General features: G+C 40.8%; 1 protein-coding gene across 3 annotated transcripts in view; it reads left to right on the forward strand.

Annotated features, from left to right (window-relative positions):
• The window catches only part of KCNMA1 (potassium calcium-activated channel subfamily M alpha 1), a 742,538-nt gene that overhangs the window by 396,030 nt on the left and 323,258 nt on the right, over positions 1–23,250 (forward strand). For all 3 annotated transcript variants that reach the window (XM_054982574.1, XM_054982573.1, XM_054982572.1), the window contains exons 4-5: positions 7,448–7,541; positions 11,193–11,304. In XM_054982574.1, coding sequence (XP_054838549.1) covers positions 7,448–7,541; positions 11,193–11,304 — 206 coding nt within the window. The remainder of the gene's footprint in view (positions 1–7,447; positions 7,542–11,192; positions 11,305–23,250) is intronic.

Genomic DNA, 23,250 nt, shown 5'->3' on the forward strand with positions numbered 1-23,250 from the left:
TTATGTATTCAGCACACTATGCTAAATATCATTAGCTTGCTATATACCTGTCATTTTCTTGATAATCTAAGCTTTTGATTCTGTTTCCATCCACAAGCTGTATTCCATCCGATTCAGTCATCTTCCTTTGTTTTATTGATAGCATTGCACATTTTCCAGTTCCAAAGTCTATAGCTATATCTTGGCTAAACGTTTTTACAGTAAACACTGGATACCTTTCCTCTTCAGATTTTCCATATAATTTAAGGTTGACCATATATAGCACATAAAATATTATTCCCTCTCCCTTCAAAATCTCATATCCACAATGTGTTTTATTTAGTGTCATTGTTAGTGGTATCATAGCAATGACAAACAATAAAGGTGACAGGGAATCACCTTGAATATTCCATTTCTGATACTGACACATCCTAGTGACACATCCACTCCGTTAGCTGTCAGACTTCTGCATCATTTTCTCGTTGTTTTACATGAACTTTCTAATATTGCTGCTAAATATGAACATTTCTAATGTTTTTTCAATCCATGAAAGCAGAGAGGAGCCACATGTCTTTTTGCAATCAATCCAGGCTATGTTCAAACTTGTTTTTCTCCTATTGCAATTTTTTAATACCATTTTATCCACCAGTAATTGATCGTTTGTTTCTTTTGGCAGTTTCCTTTGAGTTCCTTTAGTAAAAAGTTGTTATCAATTAGATGCTGTTAAACTATATTAGCAATTATTCCAGTTAACAACAACAACAACACTGCTCATTTACTGAATTCCATTGAGTCACTCTTTCTCAACCTACCTCATAAGGTTGTTGTGTGAGAATAAAACGGAGGGGAGAACCATGTAAGCTCCTTGGAGGAAGGATGAGATGGAAATATGATAGATACCGTTTGCTTGAAAGAATGTGATAATTAGATCAGGATTTCACTGCTAGCATATTGAATGCTGTGTATTAATTTTGTTTGTAATGTTAGGATCTTTTCTTATTCAGGCAGATGAAGTTAAACACTTAAAAGTCTCATTGATTTCAATAGAAGAGTTAACTGTATGTAAACTTCCCAGATTCTACCCCAGTTTTTTTAGAATGAAAACCAGTATATTTACAACATTTTGTGAAGGGAGTTGATAAAAGCTTGAGATAGCTAACTGCAGTAGTGATAACAATGACAACCTAGGTTGAATCCACACTTACCAGCATAGTGCTAAACAGTCAGAATGATAGCGTCTTTCTGGCGCATTTTATGATGTCATTGCACCACGATGCCGCTCTCATGGTGCGATGACATCAGAAAAAGCGCCAGGAAGATGCTATCATTCCAAGTGTTTAGCGGTGTGCTGGTAAGTGTGGATTCAGCCCTAGTCTTCAATCTTTCTTGGCCTCCATGTTGGATGTTTTTGTTTTGGTTTAATCTTAGGCTTGACCAAAGAATGTCTTTGAATTGACCTGCTTTGTACTGATCTGCATACGTGTGTGATCAAATTTAAATATTTTCTTTAAAAGCAATTAACTGTTAATTTCCCAGTGACAATGGGAACTTGTTACTTGGCCATATGATCTCAAATTTAAAAGTCAAAACAGTTTTAGACAATAAACGTTTGCCTTACTGTTTTAAAGGCTGAGTAGCAAAGAGTTCTGCATAACTTGAAATCTTAAATTCTGCTTTACTTTGCCTAATTCAAAGAACAAAATTTCTACCATTGTGTTCTGTTGATTTAGAGGGAAAAATTCATCAATTGGAAAGGAAAATTTTTCTAGTCATTGAACACATTTTGTAGGTCAAACCGAGAAGTGATTTTACCAAAAAAAAAAATTGTGATCCAAGAGATTAATGAGCCTTTTGATGTCATTATTTCAAAGCCAGCCCTTCAAAACCAAATCACTGTAAGTCGTATTTATTTATTTATTTTATTTTATTAGCTTTGTATTCTGCTCTCCCTGAAAACCAGGCTCAGAACTGACTAGATCTTTTGGGAGCAATCATGAGCAGGTCTCCTTTGAAGTAAGTCCCATTTTATGCAATGGGGCCTATGTCCAGTGTTTGGTTTCCTTTATATATGTGCTTTAAAAAATTAACATGTAATATCAATCAATTGCAAGGTATCATAGGTCGATATCATACATTTTAATGTGAAACTGCTTTCCTTTCTGTGTAGCTGTAGCTGTGGACTGAAAATTCATTTCATGCTTCTGATGAAATAGATTCTAACTGTGAAAGCTGAAATAACAATACATGGTGCAAGATTCTTTTTTTGGTTTTGCCACAACAGACATCTAGACTCTGTCCCTTCGAATTACTCAGTTTGTGGCAAGATTTCACTAGGGCTTAGTCCAAGAATTTGTTTTCGGCACAGACTGAGTTCTGAAAGAAAAATATTTCCAGACATCCATAGAATGCCTTTCCCTCAACACTGAAAAACCGTGGTGTCTTCTCTTTCTACACACTTTAATAATTCAGTGGCACACTTACAGTTTGCTACTGATTGATTTCAGTGGGCTTAGACTGGAGTAACTCTACTTAGGATTTCACTGTTAAAGATGCAGAGAAAGCAACAGGATTGCTGAATTACATTTTTTAAATTCCTCTGTCAATATGAGGATGCCTTGACCTGGATAGCCCAGAGAAGCCCGATCTTGTCAGATCTCAAGCTAAGCAGTGTCAGCCTTGATTAGTATTTGGCAAATGGTGAAAATTGGAAAACTGATGACTAATATGGAGTGGTAGCTGCATGAAACTTTGACAACTGTGTTCTTTGAGAAAGAGTTTGGAAACGGATATAATGGTGATCTGGACCTTCCGTTAGAATAATGATGTCACAGAATTATCAATGTACACCTAAAGAATACACGCAAAGGTCTACTTGTGATCTGTGAACTACACAGTTTATTGGAACCAAATCTTGGACTATACCCAACTCCAGTTGGAATATAAGGCGAGCTTGTATGAAATAATTAATGTGTACATGGTGCTAGGAAGCATTTGCACTTTAATACCTGTTGCAATATTAATAGAGCACTTGAAGCACTGGACACTTTATGTATGGACTTTGGAGCATATATGACGCCTGCAAAATAATTTTTCCTAGAACTGGTTACATGTGGTATAGTTCTGTTAAATTATGCAATTACTGTAAATAAAATAGGGAGACATTGTTATTGCACGGGAAATTGTGTTTTGTTGCAACGAAGCATGATTAGCAGGCCCTCAAGCTGATCCTGAAGTTTGAACCCCCAGTGCCCGTCTTGTGGCGGCCCTGGCACATGTTCATATAATCACAATATCAACACTTAATTTAATTAAACCATTGCTGCTTCACATTATGTCTGTTCTGAGCTGAAGCTAGTATAGATGTTACATATCTCTTAGATTTTTCACCTTGGGCATCAAAAATGTTCATTTGCACTAGAGTAGTAGTAGAGTAGTGCTCTGGGATTTCAGAAAACAGTGGGGCGAACACATTTCTAATTGCTCCTTATATAGTAACTTGCAAATGATGTGTTGATTATATAGAAATCTCTTCGTTTTACATTTTCCGTTTATCAATTACTGCTTCTGCTGTTCTTAGTATTTCTGATTAAATTAAGCATTTATTGCAACCTGCCCAGTCAGCATTATTTTATCTGTTAACTGAAATGCTGTAGAGTTTGTTAGAAGTGCAGTGGTGGACTTCTAATTATCTCACAGCAAGACAGGAGAAAGAGAATATCTGTCCGGTAGGATTCGAAAACATGAGGCCACTTGTCTGGAACACTATAGACTGCTTAATAATTTTATAAATGCATGAAAGACTTAGTTCAAATGCATCAACGGAAGTTAGTGGAAAGGAAGAAAGGAATGAGAAGGGTGTTAAGGAGCAGTGCCTGCTGGCAGAAGTTCATATGTTAGATATTTTCTTAGCCTTCTTCCAAGCAGTTCAGAGGTGTTTGGATGTCTTGATAATCCATAATTGCTATTGGGTGGTGAACAGGCTGGTCTTTGTGCACAGAGTACAAAAGCTGATCATCTTCTGTGTACATGATGTGTTTGTATATTATTGATGTAGAGGTTGTGGTTGTTGCATATATGGTATTAGGGGGTGATTGTGGCTGCAGTCCTAAGTACACTTATTAGGGAGTAAGTCCCATTGAACTCACTGGAATTTACTTCTATGTATTCATGCTTGGGATTGCACTGTGTGTGTAACATCAATCACAGACAAGGGTGCATGACCACGGTGTTCTTCTGGCTGAACTTGATCCAGGACTCAACAGAGTTGGTTATTGTCACTACCACGCATTCCTGTGAAGATGGGCACCCAAAACTTTTTTTTTAAAATGAGATTACTAAGTATACATGTTTTTATTAAGATATTTTCAGTTTTTCAATTATGTTTCGTCAAACAAAATGATGCCATTGCAAAAAAACTAATCAATATTGTGCTTTAGTGTTTAGAGTGTCCGACTAGGATCTGGGGCACCCAGGTTCGAATCTCTGCTCTGCTATGGAAGCTTACCAGGTGACCATGGTTCAGTCATATGCTCTCAGCCTAATCTACCTTGCAAGGTTGTTATGAAGCTAAATTGGAGGAGATAATGATGTAAATGGTTTTGGGTCCCCATTGCAAAAAAGAAGTAAATAAACTTAAACTTATAAACCAGAAAAGCAACAAACTCAGAAGAAATTAAAAAGCAGACCAAACAAGATTGGTAATCAAATTAATTTAATTCAGATGTCCTTCTAAACAAGATTGTTTGGGCCAACTTATTGAAAGCTAAATGAGATAGACAAAAGTGAACCTTGTGGGGAAAAGATTTTCATAACCTTAGCACTACCACCAAGAAGGCCCTGACTGCTATTATTGGGCCTTCTTGGTGACAGTGTTGAGGCTGAGGCTTTAATAATCACTAGAATGCTGAATAATCCCCCATAACAATAATTCCCTGCATAGAGAAAGCTAGCAATGTCAGGAAGGAAGCTCATCTTACATTTATAGTATCATTGAGGTTTCAATAAGATTCTCATTGCTTGCAATACTCAGTTGTATTGCCAGATGATCTCCCTGCCCTGAAATTCTTACTCTGTAAATAAAATTGAGTTTTATTATGAGCGTAATGTGTGCCTGTTTCATGGCTGGCTGGGTGGTATTTGTAGCACTCAAGGGCAATTGTTCCTTAGTGCATAGTGAGACAATTAACTCTTTGCTCATTCTGGATTAAAGTGGACTTAATAGTTAAAACTAATAAGAACTTTTAAAAATGGGAATGAAATGTACGCAGTATTCATGACTTGGCTACCGACTGAAGCAATCTCTTTGGATGGCAATTTTCCAGGTAGGAAAAACTCCGTGCTGTAGAAATGCGGCAGGCTTTGGTGGTGTCTCTGTTTTTGTATCCTCTAGAAATGGGGCAGGCATAATGTAAATATGATCCAGATCTTGCATACGGTTATTATTTTGGTTGGTTTTAACTCAAGATATGACGTGGTTGTTTTTGGATTTCGGCTTTGCTTGGTTTTCTGTGTGGTAGAAACCAGATTTTATTTTCTGCCAGTACAGTATGAGATACTAGTAACTTTGCCATGAGTCGTTGGGGTCTTTGCACGCCTCGTTTGGCTGTGGACACCTGTACAGAAAATAAACAAGTCAAGCAACATGAAGAATTCAAAGCTTTGTCTTCAGACAAGATGTTTAAAGATCCTTACTGCACTTACGTTGCACCCTGCTATGTTGCTTTGCTGCACTGACTATTGCTGCCTGTGTCTCCCCTGTGTGGGGACTTACTTTAATGTCTGGTTTACTCCTTGGACTTTAATTCATTTTGATACATTCAATTTTGTTACGTTGTTTGTTATATTGTGTGCCCTTGTATTATACTGTTAGGTTTAGTTCTTGTGAGGGCTGCTCCGTTGGTTAAGTTCATTCAGTGGGTTAGATTGGAGTACAAATTCTGTGCAGGACTGCACTGTTAAGAGTTCACTATTTTCCAAGGGGACGTTTTCACACCACAATAAAGTGCCTAAGTACCAGAAGGGGCATGCTGTGATCTTGTTGGAGCGGTGATGTTTAGAAGCCAATGGGAACCTGGCTGCATGTTCAACGCCTCGGCAATCTCATTTCCTTTGCTGCCTCTAATTAGATTACTGATGGTCCTAATGCACAGAATCTGCTCGTTTAGCAATTTAGCCTGATCTCTGCAGCTATACTAACTGGTATGATACCTGGCGCTCTATTTGTACCATTAAAGTCAAGGGATTTTTTTTGTTTCTGTTTCCTCAAGCGTCTCTCTCCCCACCCCTCCCCTTCTGCTTTGTCAGTTTTGAAGCCTGACAAAGTATCTTTCCAGCTTGGTTATGCTGATGGACTGAGAATTTGCTTTGAATATCAGGTTACACTGTTTAAGGGGGGGGGCTGTCACCCCTCTCCTAGGAATGTCTCAAATAAATCACAAAATATACTTTCTTCAGTGGATTATGAGCTAAATATCTCGAACCTCTACCACAGTACCAGTTTGTATAGATAATGCTACTGGTTGCATTACTCTGTGAACAAAACTGAAATTTGGAATGGCTGTCTGAGAGTCTGAGGGGAAGTGTGTTCAGCAGTGCATGTGGAAATTAACCCTTAGAGCACCGCTTCCAATCCTGCCATTTTTAAGGCTCTTCATCATATTATACGTGCAAAGTAGGCAGCCAAATACAGATCTCTTGTTTGGCAAACAAGAAAAGCTTGCCAACCCTCCTCCCGCCTTTCCCAGTTGCAGAAGACATTCAGGCGCAAGGGCTGCTCTCTTTTTTTTAAGCAGAAAAGGGAAGAGGGAATAAAATGGCATTAATCAGGTAATTTTTCAGAAGGATTATTTATTTTTAAAAATCCTGTTCAAAATCTAGAAAGAATAATCTCATGAGATTCAGTTGCAGGTACGGGACTGAAGGCTGCTAGCTGATCAGGAGGAAAAAAAACCTGTCAGGTGCCTGCGATGGTAGTCGCCCATTGAGCCCCAGCAATTAGCCTGTGAAGCTTTTCCCAGTTTGGGGATTAGCATTGCCACCCGCTGTTGTTAAGCAGCAGTGGAGGAGGACAAGGGGTGCTAGGAAAAGTTGGCGGCTCTCATTTGAATATGTTGCTAAAAGGCCATGGATTTCTGAAGACAGTTCTTTAAGGGTTAATGATTGGGGGGGGTGTCAGAAACCCGAAGAGACTCTCCTGCTTGGCCTTCCTTAAAGGTGCCTGCATGTTTCTATCTCAGCTGTTAATTGAACAGATGAATGGTAAAAATGGCTGACCACCAAGTCCTTTCAAATAAATGTCTGCTTGCTTTGGATGGAGTGGGGAGAGAGCAGCTGGCCCATCTGCAGTTCTTGTGTTCAGTCCACTGTGTAGTCAAAATGAAAGTGGGCAGCTAACTTGGGGGAGGGGATGTATTTGTATATGCAGACTGGTTCCCTCCAGGTTACTCCCCTCTTTTCTTCTCTTTAATAGCCCAATAGAATCTTGCCAGAATTTCTACAAAGATTTCACGTTACAGATCGACATGGCTTTCAACGTGTTCTTCCTACTCTACTTTGGCTTGCGGGTAAGTTTTAACTGACTCCTGGGTGACCTTGCTTATGAAATGTACAAAGGGTGAATGAAGCCTCCCCAGTTATTTGAAATAAATTGCTCACCATCCATCCATCCATCCATCCATCCATCCATCCATCCATCCATCCATCCATCCATCCATCCATCCATCGTTTGTTCATTCATTCGTTCATTTGTTCAAAAGACGTGTCCTATTCTCATCAGCATAGCATAGCACCTCAGATGGCGTCCATAAGATCAATAAAAAGTGATCAGCAATAAAAGCCATTTCTGCCAAGCTTACTGAGGAGAGCAGACAAACAAACAAACTTCTTGACTATCTAGTTTGTCTAAGAAATCTCTTGTGTTACAGAATTTATCTTCCTTTAGTTGATGGTTGGGGGTGGGGGAACTGATCTGGAAAGCCCAAGTGAACCCGATCTCATCAGATCTCAGAAGCTAAGCGGGATTGGCCTTGGTTAGTAATTGGATGGGGGACCTCCAGTGAAGATGAGGGTTGCAGAGGTAGGCAATGGCAAACCACCTCTGTTAATCTCTTGCTGTGAAAACCTCACCAGGGGTCGCCTTAAATCAGCTATGATTTGATGGTACTCTCCATCAGTTGGTGGTGGTGATGGTGGGAGCATTGTTCTAATTAGTGTCCCCAGAGAAGAATTTGTTTGAACCATGAAGCTATAGGAATAGCGTTGATAAACTTAGAAAGATTACAGGTATGACCCTAAACCTAGCCTTTGTCTCTCCAAGACCTAGCCCTCTTTCTCTTCTCTAGCATCCAATGCTGTGCCACCTCCCAGCACACAAACACACACATCACATAATCCTAGGTATGCTTTCTGTCCATCTGTCTAGTACATTTTTATCCCACCCTTCCTACATATTGCTCAGGGTTTTGACATCATTCTCTGAAGTCCCCAAAAGAACTCTGTATGATAGGGTTAGTCTGAAAGACCCAACCTCACCGATTAAGCTTCCTAAAGACATAAGAAAAGCCCTGATGGATCAGACCAATGTTCCTTCTCGTACAGCATCCTGTCTCACACAGTGGTCAACCGGTTATTATGGAGGGCCAACAACAAGGCACAGAGGCCAATGCCTTCCTCTGATATTGCCTCCTTGCAACAGTATTCAGAAGTTTACTGCCTCTGAATGTGGAGGTTCCCTTTACTCACCGTAGCTAGTAGCCATTAGCTATCCTCCTATAGCCTATATCCCCTTTAAAGCCGTCTACGCCTGTGGCCATTACTTCATCCTCTGGTAGCAAATTCCATTGTTTAATCGTTGCATAAGGAAGCATTTTCTTTTATCCATTGTGAATCTACTGCCCATCAAGGTTCACTGGATGCCACAGAGTTCTAGTGTTTGGGGACAAGGAGAAAAAGTTCTCTCTGTCTACCTTCTCTACCCTGTGCATAATTTTATAAACCTCGATCATGTCTACCTTCTCTACCCTGTGCATAATTTTATAAACCTCCCATCAATCTCTTTTTTAAACTGAAAAGTCTCAGACTTTTAATCTTTTCCTCATAGGAAACGTGTTCTAACTCCCTAATCATCTTGGTTGCCCACTTCTATACTTTTTCCAGCGCTTCATTTTTTTTTTTTTGAGATACGGAGACCAGACCCATACACAGTGTTCCAAATGAAGCCACACCCTAGATCTATACAGGAGTATTGTAATAGTGGCCATTTTATTTTCAATCCCTTTCCTAATAGTATCCAGCATAGAGTTTGCCTTTTTCACTGCTTGCTGCTCACCGAGTCGACACTTTCTTTGCGGTATCCATTAGGACCCTAAGGTCTCTTTCAGTCTTCAGCAAGTTCAGACCCCATTAGTATATACTTGAAGTTGGTATTTTTTGTTCCACTTACCTACACGGGACTTCATTTGCAACATCCAGTTTGTGGAGATCCTCCTGGAGATCTTCACAGTTGCCCTTCATTTTCACCATCCTGAATAATTTTGTGTCATCTGCAAACTTGGCTGCCACACTTCTAACCCCAAGTTCCACATCAGTACTGCTCTGTGAGGGATCCCACTGCTCATTTTCCTCCATTGCAAGAACTGTCCCATTTATTCCTACTCTCTAAATCCTACTGTTTAATCAATTTTCAATCCATAAGAGGACCTTCCATTTCTCCCATGAGTGCAAAACTTACTTAGAAGTCTTTGGTGAGGGACGTTGTCAAAAGCCTTTTGAACATCCAAGTACTGTATATAATGTTTACCAGGTCACCATTATCTACACATTTGCTTATTTTCTCAGAGAACTCCAAAAGATTGGTGAAGCAGGACTTCTCTTTGCAGAAGTCATGCTAATGGTTGAGCAGGAGTTTGAACCCATGCCCCCTTCCCCCAAGGTGCTTGTTCAACCCGTGAAGCAGTACTACACTGCACTGGCTGTCTCTGACCCCTTCATCCCTACTGATTGCACTTCACCAATCCAGCCCAGATGGTGCCATCGTACACCCCAGAGGCCAGATTCACCTCATCCAGGCAGGTTAATCAGGAGGGTTTCCAAGACCATTCTACCTGTGAATCCTTTTTTTCCTGACAGATGCCCAAGCTCATCCCAGTTAATCACACAGGTTCATATTTGTAGCACAAACAGATATCTGCTTTAATTTGCCACAGAGAATTTTGTAGCCTGCTGAAAGTTCTGTGATCAAACTGCACAGAACTACAGTTCCCTGAGGTGAGAAGATTTGTCAGACCAGATTAATAGTCTATTTATTTGTTTATCCACAGGATTTATATTCCACCTTTCTGCCCAATCAGGGTCACCAAGGCGGATAACAATTAAAAGTGAGAAATCGCAATACAACTGTAAAACCAATTTAAAACCAAAGCTAAAATTCATATGTAAAAAAACTCCAGAACAATTAAAACATGGAGCAGGAAGGAGAGGTCACTGGCAAATGAAACAAGGAAGTCTTCACTTGCTGGCAGAAGATAGTGATAGAAGGGGACAGACAAATATCCCTGCAGAGGAAGTTTCCCAATTTTGGTGCCACAGTCAAGAAGGCCATCTCACGGGTTGCTACCTTTCTAACCTCAGAAGGTGGGGAGGACACCTGAAACAGAGTCTCAGATGATGACTATAGCAGTTGAGCAGGTACTTGCAGAAGCAGACAATCCTGAAGGTATGCTGTAGTCTATGGTAATGCCCAGGGCTTTTTTTCTGGGAAAAGAGGTGGTGGAACTCAGTGGGTTGCTCTCGGAGAAAATGGTCACATGGCTGGTGGCCCCGCCCCCAGATCTCCAGGCAGAGGGGAGTTTAGATTGCCCTCCCTGCCGTGCTGCGGAGGGTGATCGAAACTCCTCTCTGTCTGGAGATCAGGGGACGGAGCCACCAGCCATGTGACCATTTTCAAGAGGTTCCGGAACTCCGTTCCACCACGTTCCAGCTTAAAAAAAGCCCTGGTAAAGCCCTACAAGTCTCTCTTCCCTTTGTGATTGCTTCTACAAATTCTGTCTGTAAACCATCCTCAGAGAAGGTATTTCATTATTACCTTGTTCTATAAATGCCAAAACAGAACCTGAGTTTGTGGCCTGAGACAGATAAGTATTTGCTAAAGAAGAATGCTGTCCAAAATACAAGTATCATGATCCTTTTCATGTATCTTCTCATTTTTCTTCCTTCAGTTCATAGCAGCCAATGACAAGCTGTGGTTTTGGCTAGAAGTAAACTCAGTGGTAGATTTCTTCACGGTTCCTCCAGTATTCGTTTCAGTGTATTTGAACAGAAGTTGGCTGGGTAAGTAAATAGCATCCTACCTCTTTATTTTTAATAACTGATGTCAAATGACCAGGGTAACCACAGACTGAGATGTGGAAGCTGCAGGTGACAGTGGCAACCAGATTGTGTCTGCCAGGAACATTTTCTTCTCCTGCATTGTTGCCTTTGTGGGATTTATGAGCTGGATGGTGTTAACATTGACATGGCAGCAAACCCAAACAGTAGCAAAAGGATAGTCCGACAGTGTAATTACAGGGTTTTGATCCACCCTGAAAGGAGCCCTCCTGACTCATTACCAGTTCTGGATTCAGTGTCCATCTTTGCCCTTTGTTGAACTTCCTCCTTGCTTGTCCAGTTGGTACCAGAGGGATGTGCCAACAACGAGCCTGCATCAAGATTAATCTGGCTGGATGGCATTTGCAACTGACAGAATTTACTTAGTTTTTTCCTGTCAAGGAACTAAGAGTCTCTGTACATGAGACCTCTTTTATGAGGATGCTCTAGTGAAGGGAGACGCAATGTTATCTGGTTTAAAAAGACAGAGGCAAAGGCTCTGTCAATTTCCCTCTCTATTATCTGCTCAGAGGATTTGTTAATTTCCTCTTTGCCTCCCCAAAGGGTTTGTCAATTTCATCTCCCCTTTGGGGAGGCGAAAATGGAATAAACAAACCATCTGCCCTGAAATCTTTGCCAGCTCTGTAAAGAGGGAAATTGACAGAGCCTTTGCTTCAGTCTTTTTAAACTACGCTTCCAGCTAACATTGCATCTCCCTTCACTTGAGCGTCCTCATGTAAGAGGTCTCGTGTAGAGAGACTCTAACTGAACTTCTTAGTTTTATAGATGGCACTATATCACTTGCTTTCAGAATGAAGCTGCTGACATTACATCTGCTGCTGAAATTCAATAAGTATTTGCACTGTGGATTAAGAGTTGTTTAATCCAAGTATCTATGATAACTAATTTTTGTACAACCACTGCTTTATACCCTGCCACTTGGTTCCGGAAACTCCGAAGCCTTCTGCCAGCCTAAGAAGCCTTCCTCAAATTGCTTTGCTTTGCCTGGCAAGGAAGGATGCAAGGTCCGTCTTCCTTGTACTATGTCTGGGTCCTTCCATCAAAGGGCCTTTCTTTCATCACTTGCAAAGCTCTTTCAGTGCTGAGATCTTGTGTCTTTTCTTAATTGTGGCTAGAACTGCCACTGCTTCATGACTAGAACTGCCACTGTTCTACTGACCCTGCTTCGATGAGTCTCAGAGCAGCCCAGCGTTTATCACAGGGCTTTTTTAATCACAGGAACCTTTCCCCTGACACTTTCTGCTTCACCTGCTGAATTTCTGTGTGTCAGATTACCGTTAAAGGCGCAAGAGCTCCATCTGGATAAAGGCAGCAGTCTTGCTTGGAACATACAGTGTCTATGTTTAACAAGAGCAACAACGAGGGACTAGAACAGTGACAGTGATATATGAGAGGAATTATAAGCTTCGTAACTTTAATTTTGACTCTGCTGGCCTGAGGATCAATCTTACCGCTGCTGATTCCGCAGCCACAGATGTTAAAAGCTGCCACAGAGTTACTAATTTGTTTTTCCTTTCGAGTTCAAATGTGGTTTAAACAACTGTCTGCTTCTGCCACCTAGTGGCCAGCATGATGCATGACTTCCCCTTTCAAAACCAAGATGGTTTATTATTAATACTCCAAGCCTAAAACCATGCTTCTTTGGTTGCAAAAAATGCAGAGTAACTTTCATTGGTGCTGACATCAATGTATTGAATTGTCTATGGGAGGGTGACCCTCTTGCTGTGCTACCAGTCAAATGAAATGCTGTTATGCAAAAAATGTCTGCAGTTTATGTTGCTTGTCATAGGTTTATACCAGGCCTGCGAGTGATATAATGCATTCTTTCAGGAGCTTGAGAAGGGTCCTGTTTTGTGCTGCCTGCCTCGGATTGTAAAATGGCTTGTTTTAAGTGCTTGTCAGGGCATAAAACATGGCTGATGGCCTAGGCTGTGCCTGTCCAGCTTAAACTGAGATACTTGATTCCAAGATAACTATAATCTAAATGTTAGTCGGAGCAGGTGCCCTTATGACTTACAGGAAGCTCCATGCCACAAACATCTGTACGCATTCTTTTTCTCAGTTTCCTCCCCCAAAATAGTTTCCTCTTCCTTAAGACAAATCTTGACTTTGGTGTCTGCTTGGCTCCAGTATTCCAAGAATGATGATTTGAGATCCCCTCAGATAAATGTGTACTGCTTCATGAGGCCTTCTTTAAGGGAACAAACCTTCTTGCTGTGAACTGATCAGCTAAATCAAATGGAAGATCAAGTTTATTTAAATAATTTAAAGACATGGATACAATTAATTCTTGGACCGTTGGGACACCTCATTTTTTTCTCTGCTTGCAGAAACAGTGGTGGTTAGAAAGCTGATAGAGTAGAGGCAATGTGGTGTAGTGGTTAGAACACTGGGTGTTGAGTGTGAGACCTCAGTTCAAATCTGTCCTGCCTATGAAGTTCACTGGGTGACATTTGGGCTAATCACTCTCTCACTTGCTCTTTCCGCCTACCTCTGTGGGTTGTTGTGAGGATAAAATGGAGGGAGTTCCTCAGGGAAGATCGGGATAAAAAAATCAAATGAGGGTTAACATTATATAAGGTACTTGAGGAAAATTTGCTGTAACTTAGATACAGAAATATTTCTTTCATGAGACTGGAAATGCTGGTTCTTCATAAATTTATTTTCCTGCAGGTGTATATTATTAACAAACTTCACTACAAAAACTAAAACTTTTTAGACGTTAGTTAAAAATACCTTTTTCAAAAAAAAAATATCAGTCCCAAAGGTTTTTACCATTTAAAATATGCTTTCTTTCCCATTTTTGGAGAGTCCTATGGTCTAATTCAAATATAATATTTGTCCATTGTTTAATTTCATGAAGAAATAATGTCAGGCGAACCCACTCCACCGGTCTGCAGAACCCTGGGATACATCCACTGGATTGTGCATTTTCACATGACGAGTTTGAAAATGTGAGATTGAGAAGCAAATGTTCAGTGTCCTCCAGGAATTAACTACTTAATAGTAGTGATATTGCTGTGTTCTGTTCTCTGAACTACTTTCTGGGCCAGTGCTGGCCATTTTGCTATCATGGGTAAAAAAAATAAAATAAATCCTCCTCCTTTCCTAAGTTTATCTAAGCTGTCCTGAATCTGACAATCTTAAATTTTTGGCTTGCTTGTTCATTTACATTTATGTTCCATGCTGTGCCAAAGTATCAGGGCTCGTAGCATATTGTAAAACAGATAGAAAAATATACTAAGCCATATCCAGTGACTCAACAGTTACATAAACCCCTCCTATATGCCGCTGCCTTCCATTTCCCTTCCATGGACCATTCTCTGTATCTCACATTCTCTGGATATAATGTTTGTTTTAACCTATGTTGGTCACCTTGAAAGTAGCAGAAATGTTCCTTAGAAAGGTTCCTTAGAAGTGTGTCCCCTTGTAGGAGCCATTGAGAATGTTGTGCATTCACGGTCATGCCAGAATGTAACAGAAGACATGGGAATGATGTTTCTATATGCAGATAGAGGCTTCTTGTGGATTTGGTAGGGCTTAATCCTTTACTTATACAAACAAGCACACTTTATGAACAGCAATCCCTAAGAAGTTTTTAGATCGTGAGTAGGGATGGGGGATTGCCATAGCACCAGGGATCATTTCCTAGAAAAAGAACTGCAGGAACTCATTAGCATAACTCATTAGCATATGCCACACCCCCTGACATCACCGGACGTGTGTCAGAAGGCAACATCCACCCCTCAGGCCCCTTTCCCCAAAAATCTCCAGGTATTTCCTTAAAGCAGAATGAACTCAAAGCAGCTTACCCTCCTCTGGAGGGCCAGCCCTGCTTGCACCCACCCATGCATGCATGCACTCACTCACTCACTCTCTCTCACGAGTCACAAATGAAAATAAAGCAGCAGAATGAATTCAAAGCAGCTTACCCTCCTTTGGAGTCCAGCCCCACCTGGCTTGCACTCACTCACTCACTCACTCACTCACTCACTCACTCACTCACTCACTCACTCACTCACTCACTCACTCTCTCTCTCTCTCTCTCTCTCTCTCTCTCTCTCTCTCTCTCTCTCTCTCTCTCTCTCTCTCACGAGTCACAAATGAAAATAAAGCAGCAGAGCAGAATGAATTCAAAGCAGCTTACATTCCTTTGGAGCCCAGCCCCACTCAGCTTGCATTCACTCACTCATTTTTTTCTCTCTCCCCCTCTCTCTCACAAGTCACAAATGAAAATAAAGCAACAGAGCAGAATGAATTCGGAGCAGCTTACATTCCTTTGGAGCCTAGCCCCACTTGGCTTGCACTCGGAGGAAAAGGAATCATGTGGGCGGGGCCAAAGCCCATGTGACCTCTTTTCCGATCTACCGGAACACAGTTCTGGCGCGTTCCGCCTCCAAATGAGCCCTGCCTAGCACTATATTATTAAAACAATCCATGGTTATGACCCACCAGTTCTCAGCCTCCTTTCTCCCAAGTAAGTCTCTAGCTCTCTTTGCCGTGTGGCCATAAGGAGAAATGTGCAGCCTATTTATTTCTATTCACAACTCTGCAATAAAAAGTGCTTTCTTTTAAAAAAATGAAAGCTGAGTATGAGTAAATTGTTGCCACAATGTCTCCACGGTAAAACTATTTAACAGTTGCCAATTACTTATTGCATATATTGCATATATTACATTAAATAATAGCTTATTACAAAGGAAGGAAAAGAAGAAGAGTGTTTGCAACATTTCATAACAAGCAAGAGAATATGTTCTGTCTCTGCCTTTTCCATTCCACTACATAATAACATTGCCCAGCATGCACAAACCTTATCTGTATGTTGCAGATTATTTCTTTGCATCCTTAGGTGATATGTTAATTTAGTTAATGAGACTACATTCAGCTACAATTAAACCAGTCTTTTATTGAAAGGGATTCTTCCCCCTCCCCGATGTGCCACAATAACTGCCTTAGCAGTAAGCAGAGTTGAAACTAAGTCAGCATCTGAAGAAGTTACCAATTCAAATAACCTAATAGAATTAGCTTAGGGGCCAGTGGTGCAACATATCATCTAGAAACTGGATCACATTTAACCAAAATAGATCTAAGTTTTGATTATGCCCAAAACACATGCATCAAAGCTAGGGTTGCCAGGTCCAGGTTGGGAAATTCCTGGAGATTTTGGGGGTGGAGCCTGGAGAGGGTGGAGTTTGGGGAGGGGAAGGGCCTCACCTTCCAAGTCCACCTTCCAAGGCAGCCATTTCCTCCAGGGGAACTGATCTCTGTCACCTGGAGATCAGTTGTAATTCCGGGAGATCTCCAGCCACCACCTGGAGGCTGGCAACCCTAATCAAAACCCTACAAGAAAGCTTTTTGATGGTGACTGGAGGTGGTGTTAGCTTTTTGAAAGGGCATCTGTTTGCTGCTGGGCTGATTGTGCTATCCATACATCTTTCCCATTCATCGTCTCCAATGGAACAGGGCCAAGCCAATCTTATGGGCTGAAAAGCTCCGGTCGCATTTATTGTGATCGCCTGGATGCCTGCCCTGGTGCATAAAAACCAGAGTCCCACAGTAAATAAAACCCCATCTAGATCTAGGATTAAATCACAGATCTTGAGTTCCTGTCACATTCTATCATGATGAGGCTACAGGATAAAACAGTTCTTGGTGCCTGGGGAGTTAATGGGGTGATCAGGGGCTGAGCATACAGGGAACTCTTTCCCCATGTAATTGAAGGTCTGTTCTTTTCTCTGCTGTCAAGTTGTACCTAAGTCTTCTGGGAAGAAGGAGGGGAATTGGCAACTTCCATTTTTAGAATATGTACTAAAACTTGTTTGTTTTTGTTGGGAAATTAATTTGTGAAATATCAACCACAATCTTTCTGACTGGGAATGTCTGTCAGCAATGGATGACAGATAGACAAGTCATAGCCAAATCTGAATGCAGAGACTTTAGTCCAGGGTTGGGTGGCAGTATCTCTGAGAAAGGGGCTGCCATAGGGTTGAAGATGAAGTATTGGACTTCATCTTCAAGTTTGCTGCCATTGTATAAATGACTATGTTTGCTGCCATTGTATAAATTTGTTGGTTTGTAAATTTAATAATAATTCATGCTGGAATCAGTAATATCCATAGGAAAGAGCAAATGCCTGTTGAGTGGTGGAATTGAAGGAAATGGCATAAAAGAAGTGGATTTTCAGAATTCTTACAGATGTTGGGCGATATCAGTATTATTTAACTTTAATAAGAATAGATTTTTCAGAAAGGCTTATATAGTGCTTTCCTAAGCACTTTACTTTTATTTAATTAATATCCTAGATTTGGGTAGCCCCCTTATCTGTGAATGCATGCTATATTTTGCATGCGCAGCAGGGTAATTTTTCTCTGAACTGCACGCCTTCCCCTATCTCCCATCCCTGTTGCATCATCACAGACATCTCTGAACTTAGGGGAGATTTAAAAGCCTCTTGCAGAGTGTGGTGCAGAGACAGACATGTACCGAAATAGAAGTGAGCAACATCCCTAGATGCATCTGTGCAGAAAATGGAATAACAGGATCAGCAGACAAGGAAGAAGAATGATCCCTGTGCACTTTCCTTCACAAACTATCTTGCTAGGCTATAGAGGAATCCAGTGGAAGCCACACACACGCGCGCACATAAGCACGCCATCCCTTTTTCAAAAGTTGTTGTTTCCAAAGTAATTTAATGTTGAATGATTCTGTAAGTATATATTATTTTCATCCGACCCCTCTTGTTTTGGTGTTTAGTGCATGAAAAATAATCCTTTGGAAGAAAGAGCAATTGAGTGTTCTTTCAGAATGCCATTTTGTGACTTCCCCAAGAGAGCATTAGGGGAAATAAATGCAAGGCACAGTTTTCAAAGCATTCTTTAAAAAGATATTACGCAATCCTATAATCCATGAAAGTGCAGGCAGTGGATAAGTGTTGTTGCCAAACAGCTGAACAACCCATGGGAATGCTTTTGGTGACTTCAGAAGTGCGCACTCTCTCACTCACATGTGCACTCGCACACACACTGATGCCCTTTCCAACCGAATGTGGCCAAATCTTAAGAGATGCTTTTAATATGCATGTGAAAGCAGATATGTCACAGGAAATAATTAGATCTTTCGATAAGAATAAGCGGGACATTTCTGCACTTTCCAAAGTTTGTCTTCCTTGATATTAAGGTTTCGTTTTTCTTTTGCATAAAGCCTTACAAAGATGAGTTCCCTGTTGCATTCAGAGAATTAACAGAAAGAACAAAGTATCATATGACAGTTAAATTGAAAGAGATAATTGATACTTTATATATAGAATATAATGTAAGAACGATGTTAGACTCTGCAAGAAAAACAGTTAGTATTCTGGGAAAGCTAGAGGTTTGCAAACAAAATATTTAAGTTATGTATGTATACAAAAAATCTACAAAAACTGTAGAAAAAAGGTGAATAACAGAGCTGAATCTATTTGGTATTTTATACACATTCTCCATGAAAGTTCCAGTATATCCCATCAAAGTACAATCTCCATGTTAACAAAACGAGTATTAAAGTAATTATTAGGTGTACATTAATTTTTAATGGCAAGGCACATCTGGAAGAACCTGGAACACACCTTCTTGACTTAATTATTTTGCATGCAGAAATTGCTAACTTAGGCCTCCTGCAGTGCTGAAGGCACTTAAAAGGAACTGAACACATTGATAGGTCCTTGCCCTTGAATGATCTTCAGTGTGGTAGGAAAAACTGTACATACCACATATGGAAAGCGGATAGTTTCTTTGGAAACAGGGTAGGAGCAACAGAGCAGCTTCAAACCATGTTTTCAGGTTCTGATTTGATGGACTCTAACTAATCACAGTTTGTGGAGTGGCCTGCATTCAGACCATCACACTGACCACATCTAGTTTAATTAAACCATAGTTTCATATGATGCTTGGACTGAGCCAAAGTTTAGAAGTGGGTTCAACTTCAAGGAGTATGTTAATCACTGTGTTTCCATATATCTGAGCTACAGATTTTAGGGTACAATATCATAGAAGAGATCATGATGTCAGGAAAAGTCCCTGATTAGTTTTATGTGCGTATCAAGAATGTTCATACTGCTGCCAATATGTGGCGAAACGGCCCTGCTGATCTGCAGGGAGTGTACCCTCTGAGGTGTCTGGGCACCAGCAACCATCCAAGTGTCCTCCTGGCAATGTGCCCTCTCCTGGCTTCCCTGTCCCTGTGAGGGGGTTTCACTCCCTCTTTTGGTACACTACTGCCACCACCTGGCCATTGTAGGAATTACCTGTTGAGAGGAACAGGATGCCCAGCTCACTTCCCTTTGCTTGCCATTCCTAGGCCCCACCTCGTGTCTGTGTCTCCCACTCACCAGTATCTGGTTACCACTGGATTGCTTAGTGTACTTGCACACCATTGAGGGATTGGCAATACAGCACTCCCTTCTCCTAGCACCATTTTTTTTACACAGATAGGAGGGCTGTATTGGAAGGAGGGGGTCTCAGATGCTTTGCTAATGAGTTAGGGACCATAGACGTCAGCACTATGTTGTTTTACGTCCTATCTGTTGCTCTAAATATGTGCTCCTATAAGCTACCTGTGCTTCATGTTGTCTAATGTCAGCCCTAGAATTGCTTATATTCTGTTTCAGCATTTCTTCAACTCTGTATTGGGTTCTTGCTAATGCTATGTTTTTGTAAACTTGTATTTATTTACCCTATGGCATTAATTATGGAAATGGTTGTTGTGGGTTTTCCAGGCTGTATTGCCGTGGTCTTGGCATTGTAGTTCCTGACGTTTTGCCAGCAGCTGTGGCTGGCATCTTCAGAGGTGTAGCACCAAAAGACAGAGATCTCTCAGTGTCACACTGAGATCTCTCAGTGGTGTGAAGCTCAGTGGTGTGAAGCTGATGTGAAAGAAGGTTCAGGTTCAGTGTCACAGAGATCTCTCAGTGGCATGACACTGAGAGATCTCTGTCTTTTGGTGCTACACCTCTGAAGATGCCAGCCACAGCTGCTGGCGAAACATCAGGAACTACAATGCCAAGACCACGGCAATACAGCCCGGGAAACCCACAACAACCATCGTTCTCTGGCCGTGAAAGCCTTCGATAATTATGGAAATGTTCTTGATACTGATTGTACTAATCTCATGCTGTGTAATCCGCCTTGAATCTTAGTGAGAAAGGTGGACTATAAATGATATAAATAAATAGATATAAATAGCATGTTTCTATGTGCTGCAGAGAACAATAACCCACATTAAAATTATAAAATGTTTGTAAAAATTTCAACATGCACACCCCTGCACAGCAGCAGATTGAGCAAGGGATCACAAAAGAAAGGTGTGAATACACATTTCCTCTGCCCCTCACTCTGCACATCCACCAGCTGATCTTATTCTAAGGCAGGCTATAGTATTCCTTAAAGATAAAGATGTCTCTCTGGGAACCAAGATCAAGATAATCTATACTATGGCATTCCCCATTACTAAGTATGGATGTGAAAGTTGGATGGTGAAGGAAGCTGAGAAGAAGAAAATTCTTTCATTTGAAATGGGGTGCTGGAGGAGAGTTTTGCGGATACTGTGGACAGCCAAAAAGACAAATAAGTAGGTAGGATCAAATAAAACCTAAATTCTCCCTAGTAGCTAAAATGACAAAACTGAAGCCATTGTACGTCATCGCATCATGAGACAACAAGATTCTCTGGAAAAGTCAACAATGCTAGGAAAAGTGGAAGGCAGTAGGAAAACAGGAAGACCTAAAAGGAGATGGCTTGACTCAATAAAAGAACCCACGACCTCCAGTTTGCAAGAACTGAGCAAGTATGTTAATGGTAGGATGTTTTGGAGGTCTCTCATTCATAGGATCGCCATAGGTTGGTTGGCGACTTGATGGCACGTAACACACACACACACACTACAGTGTTCTAAAAACTTCATATTACCTTGGGGTCTTTGTTCAGGCATGCAGCCCTTTGTCTCCTCTGCATGAAACTGGGTGTGGGAGCTCTTTCTGCTGAGATGGAATCGGCAAACAAAAACAAAAACCTTTCCCCTCCATGCCAAGAGGTTTTATTATCTCTGTTTGCCCACCCCATAGCAGGAGAAAGAAAGCTTTCCTAGAGGTGTGAGCTAACTACTTCATTGTCCCTGGCACAGAGTCCATTAGCATCTTTAAAATGTGCTGGCTCCCCCATCTTCCTGTCTGTTCTCTGTTAAGAGAGAATGGGAAACATTTTTAAAGTACAGGTGAAGGTTTTGGTACAGTCCAAACCTCCAGAGTAAAATGTATTCTCCACAAATTAAAAAAAAGCAATCCAATCCAGGGTCGAATCCACATTACTCATTCTAAGTCGCATGTTCCCCGCATTCCCCACGCAATCCCGAGTGCCGGTCACATTACCTCATTAAACAGACACATTTTATTCGCATTTCTCCAGAATATGTGGTCACAGGTTTTCAACGGGAGTTTCACAGTGGCCGTGAATGGGCCAATGCGCAATTTACGCGGTTTTTTAAAAAACCACCCCCCCCTTCCTGTCTCTCCGGCCGTTCTGAGAGTTCCTATTGGCTGATTCAACTTGCAAGTGCTCCGTAGTCTGCAAAAGACTGTTTTTGACTTCATAGCATTGGATTTATTGATTATGCTGTTTCTGAATCAAATCTGGTAGTTTGAAAAATCATTTTGGGGTGAACCCATCCTCAGAACGGACTCGTGAAACTTCCTTTTTAACTGTTTTTAATTTTTTTTTATTTTATATTACTGTAATATCAAAATTACAAAATATTGAAATAATGACACTTCAAGGAAGTGAAACTTCAGTAAAATTCAGGCACTGAACTGTCCTGCATAGGAAATGCCCACAAAAGCTTCCCACATGCTTCCAAATTTCCAAAAAAGAAACGGGAGAGAGCCATCAGTGCTGTCAGTGGGGGAAAGAGAGGCATCATTATCTTCAATGATGTTTCTTTATAAGGCAAGATCGAAATAACGGAAAAGTGCGCTCAAAAAAATTAAAAAAAATGGGCGGGAAAAAAGGTCCCGCCCAAAAAAGCGGTTTTTGAGCGGCCGTGTGACCAGAGGGACGTGCGAGAAAGACGGATTGGAAGCAGGAATGTGAACGAAGAGGAAAAAATCATGGATTGGAGGCAAACGGAAGATATCCGATAAACATGCGGTTAATGGGTGAATGTGGATTCGACCCAGATATTGTTGAAAGCATTATAAAGAGACTGGCAGTATTTACCTGCTGTCTTTGGGGGCTTAAGTCATGTGTTACTTACACATTTATTTTCTTTTCCTATAATACTCCTGCAGAACAAAAATATGACTTGATTGTTAAGGATAGAATGCATAAAAGAAATTCAAGCGTTCTTGTCTCTCCTTCCCCCTGATATAAAAGCCAATTCAATCTTTTTTCACAGTTCTTTGTGTGTGTGCTCTGTTTAAACTATGATTCAACTATGACAGTTCTTCATACACAAAACCTTTTTGTATTAGGAGAGGGTTTATGTCGACCATGTAGGAAATTTGTGGAGTCACAATTTCCATAATCTGATCCTGACATTCTTTTGTGACATCACCAAAACATTGTGAATATTAAGGTTTGTGTAGGTCCCTTAAACGTCTTCCATATGCCCAAGTTGCATATAGAAAGAGCTATGGCAGGTACAACAAAATGTCAACCTTTATTCAAAATGGAAGCACTCCACAGTTAGAAACTGAAATGTTATAGAAAAATAAGGGTGGGGACAAAAATGTTAGCCATGTTTTGAGTTCAGCTTCTTTAGTTGATTTTTTATTCTTTAATAGAGTTTAGTAATGTTTTTTGGATTGTTATTGCATGTGTATGGTGTTTACGTTGGTTCCAACTGGAAAAACATTCCCACCTT

The sequence above is a fragment of the Eublepharis macularius genome, chromosome 6 (assembly GCF_028583425.1).
Source record: "Eublepharis macularius isolate TG4126 chromosome 6, MPM_Emac_v1.0, whole genome shotgun sequence".
Lineage (NCBI taxonomy): Eukaryota > Metazoa > Chordata > Lepidosauria > Squamata > Eublepharidae > Eublepharis > Eublepharis macularius.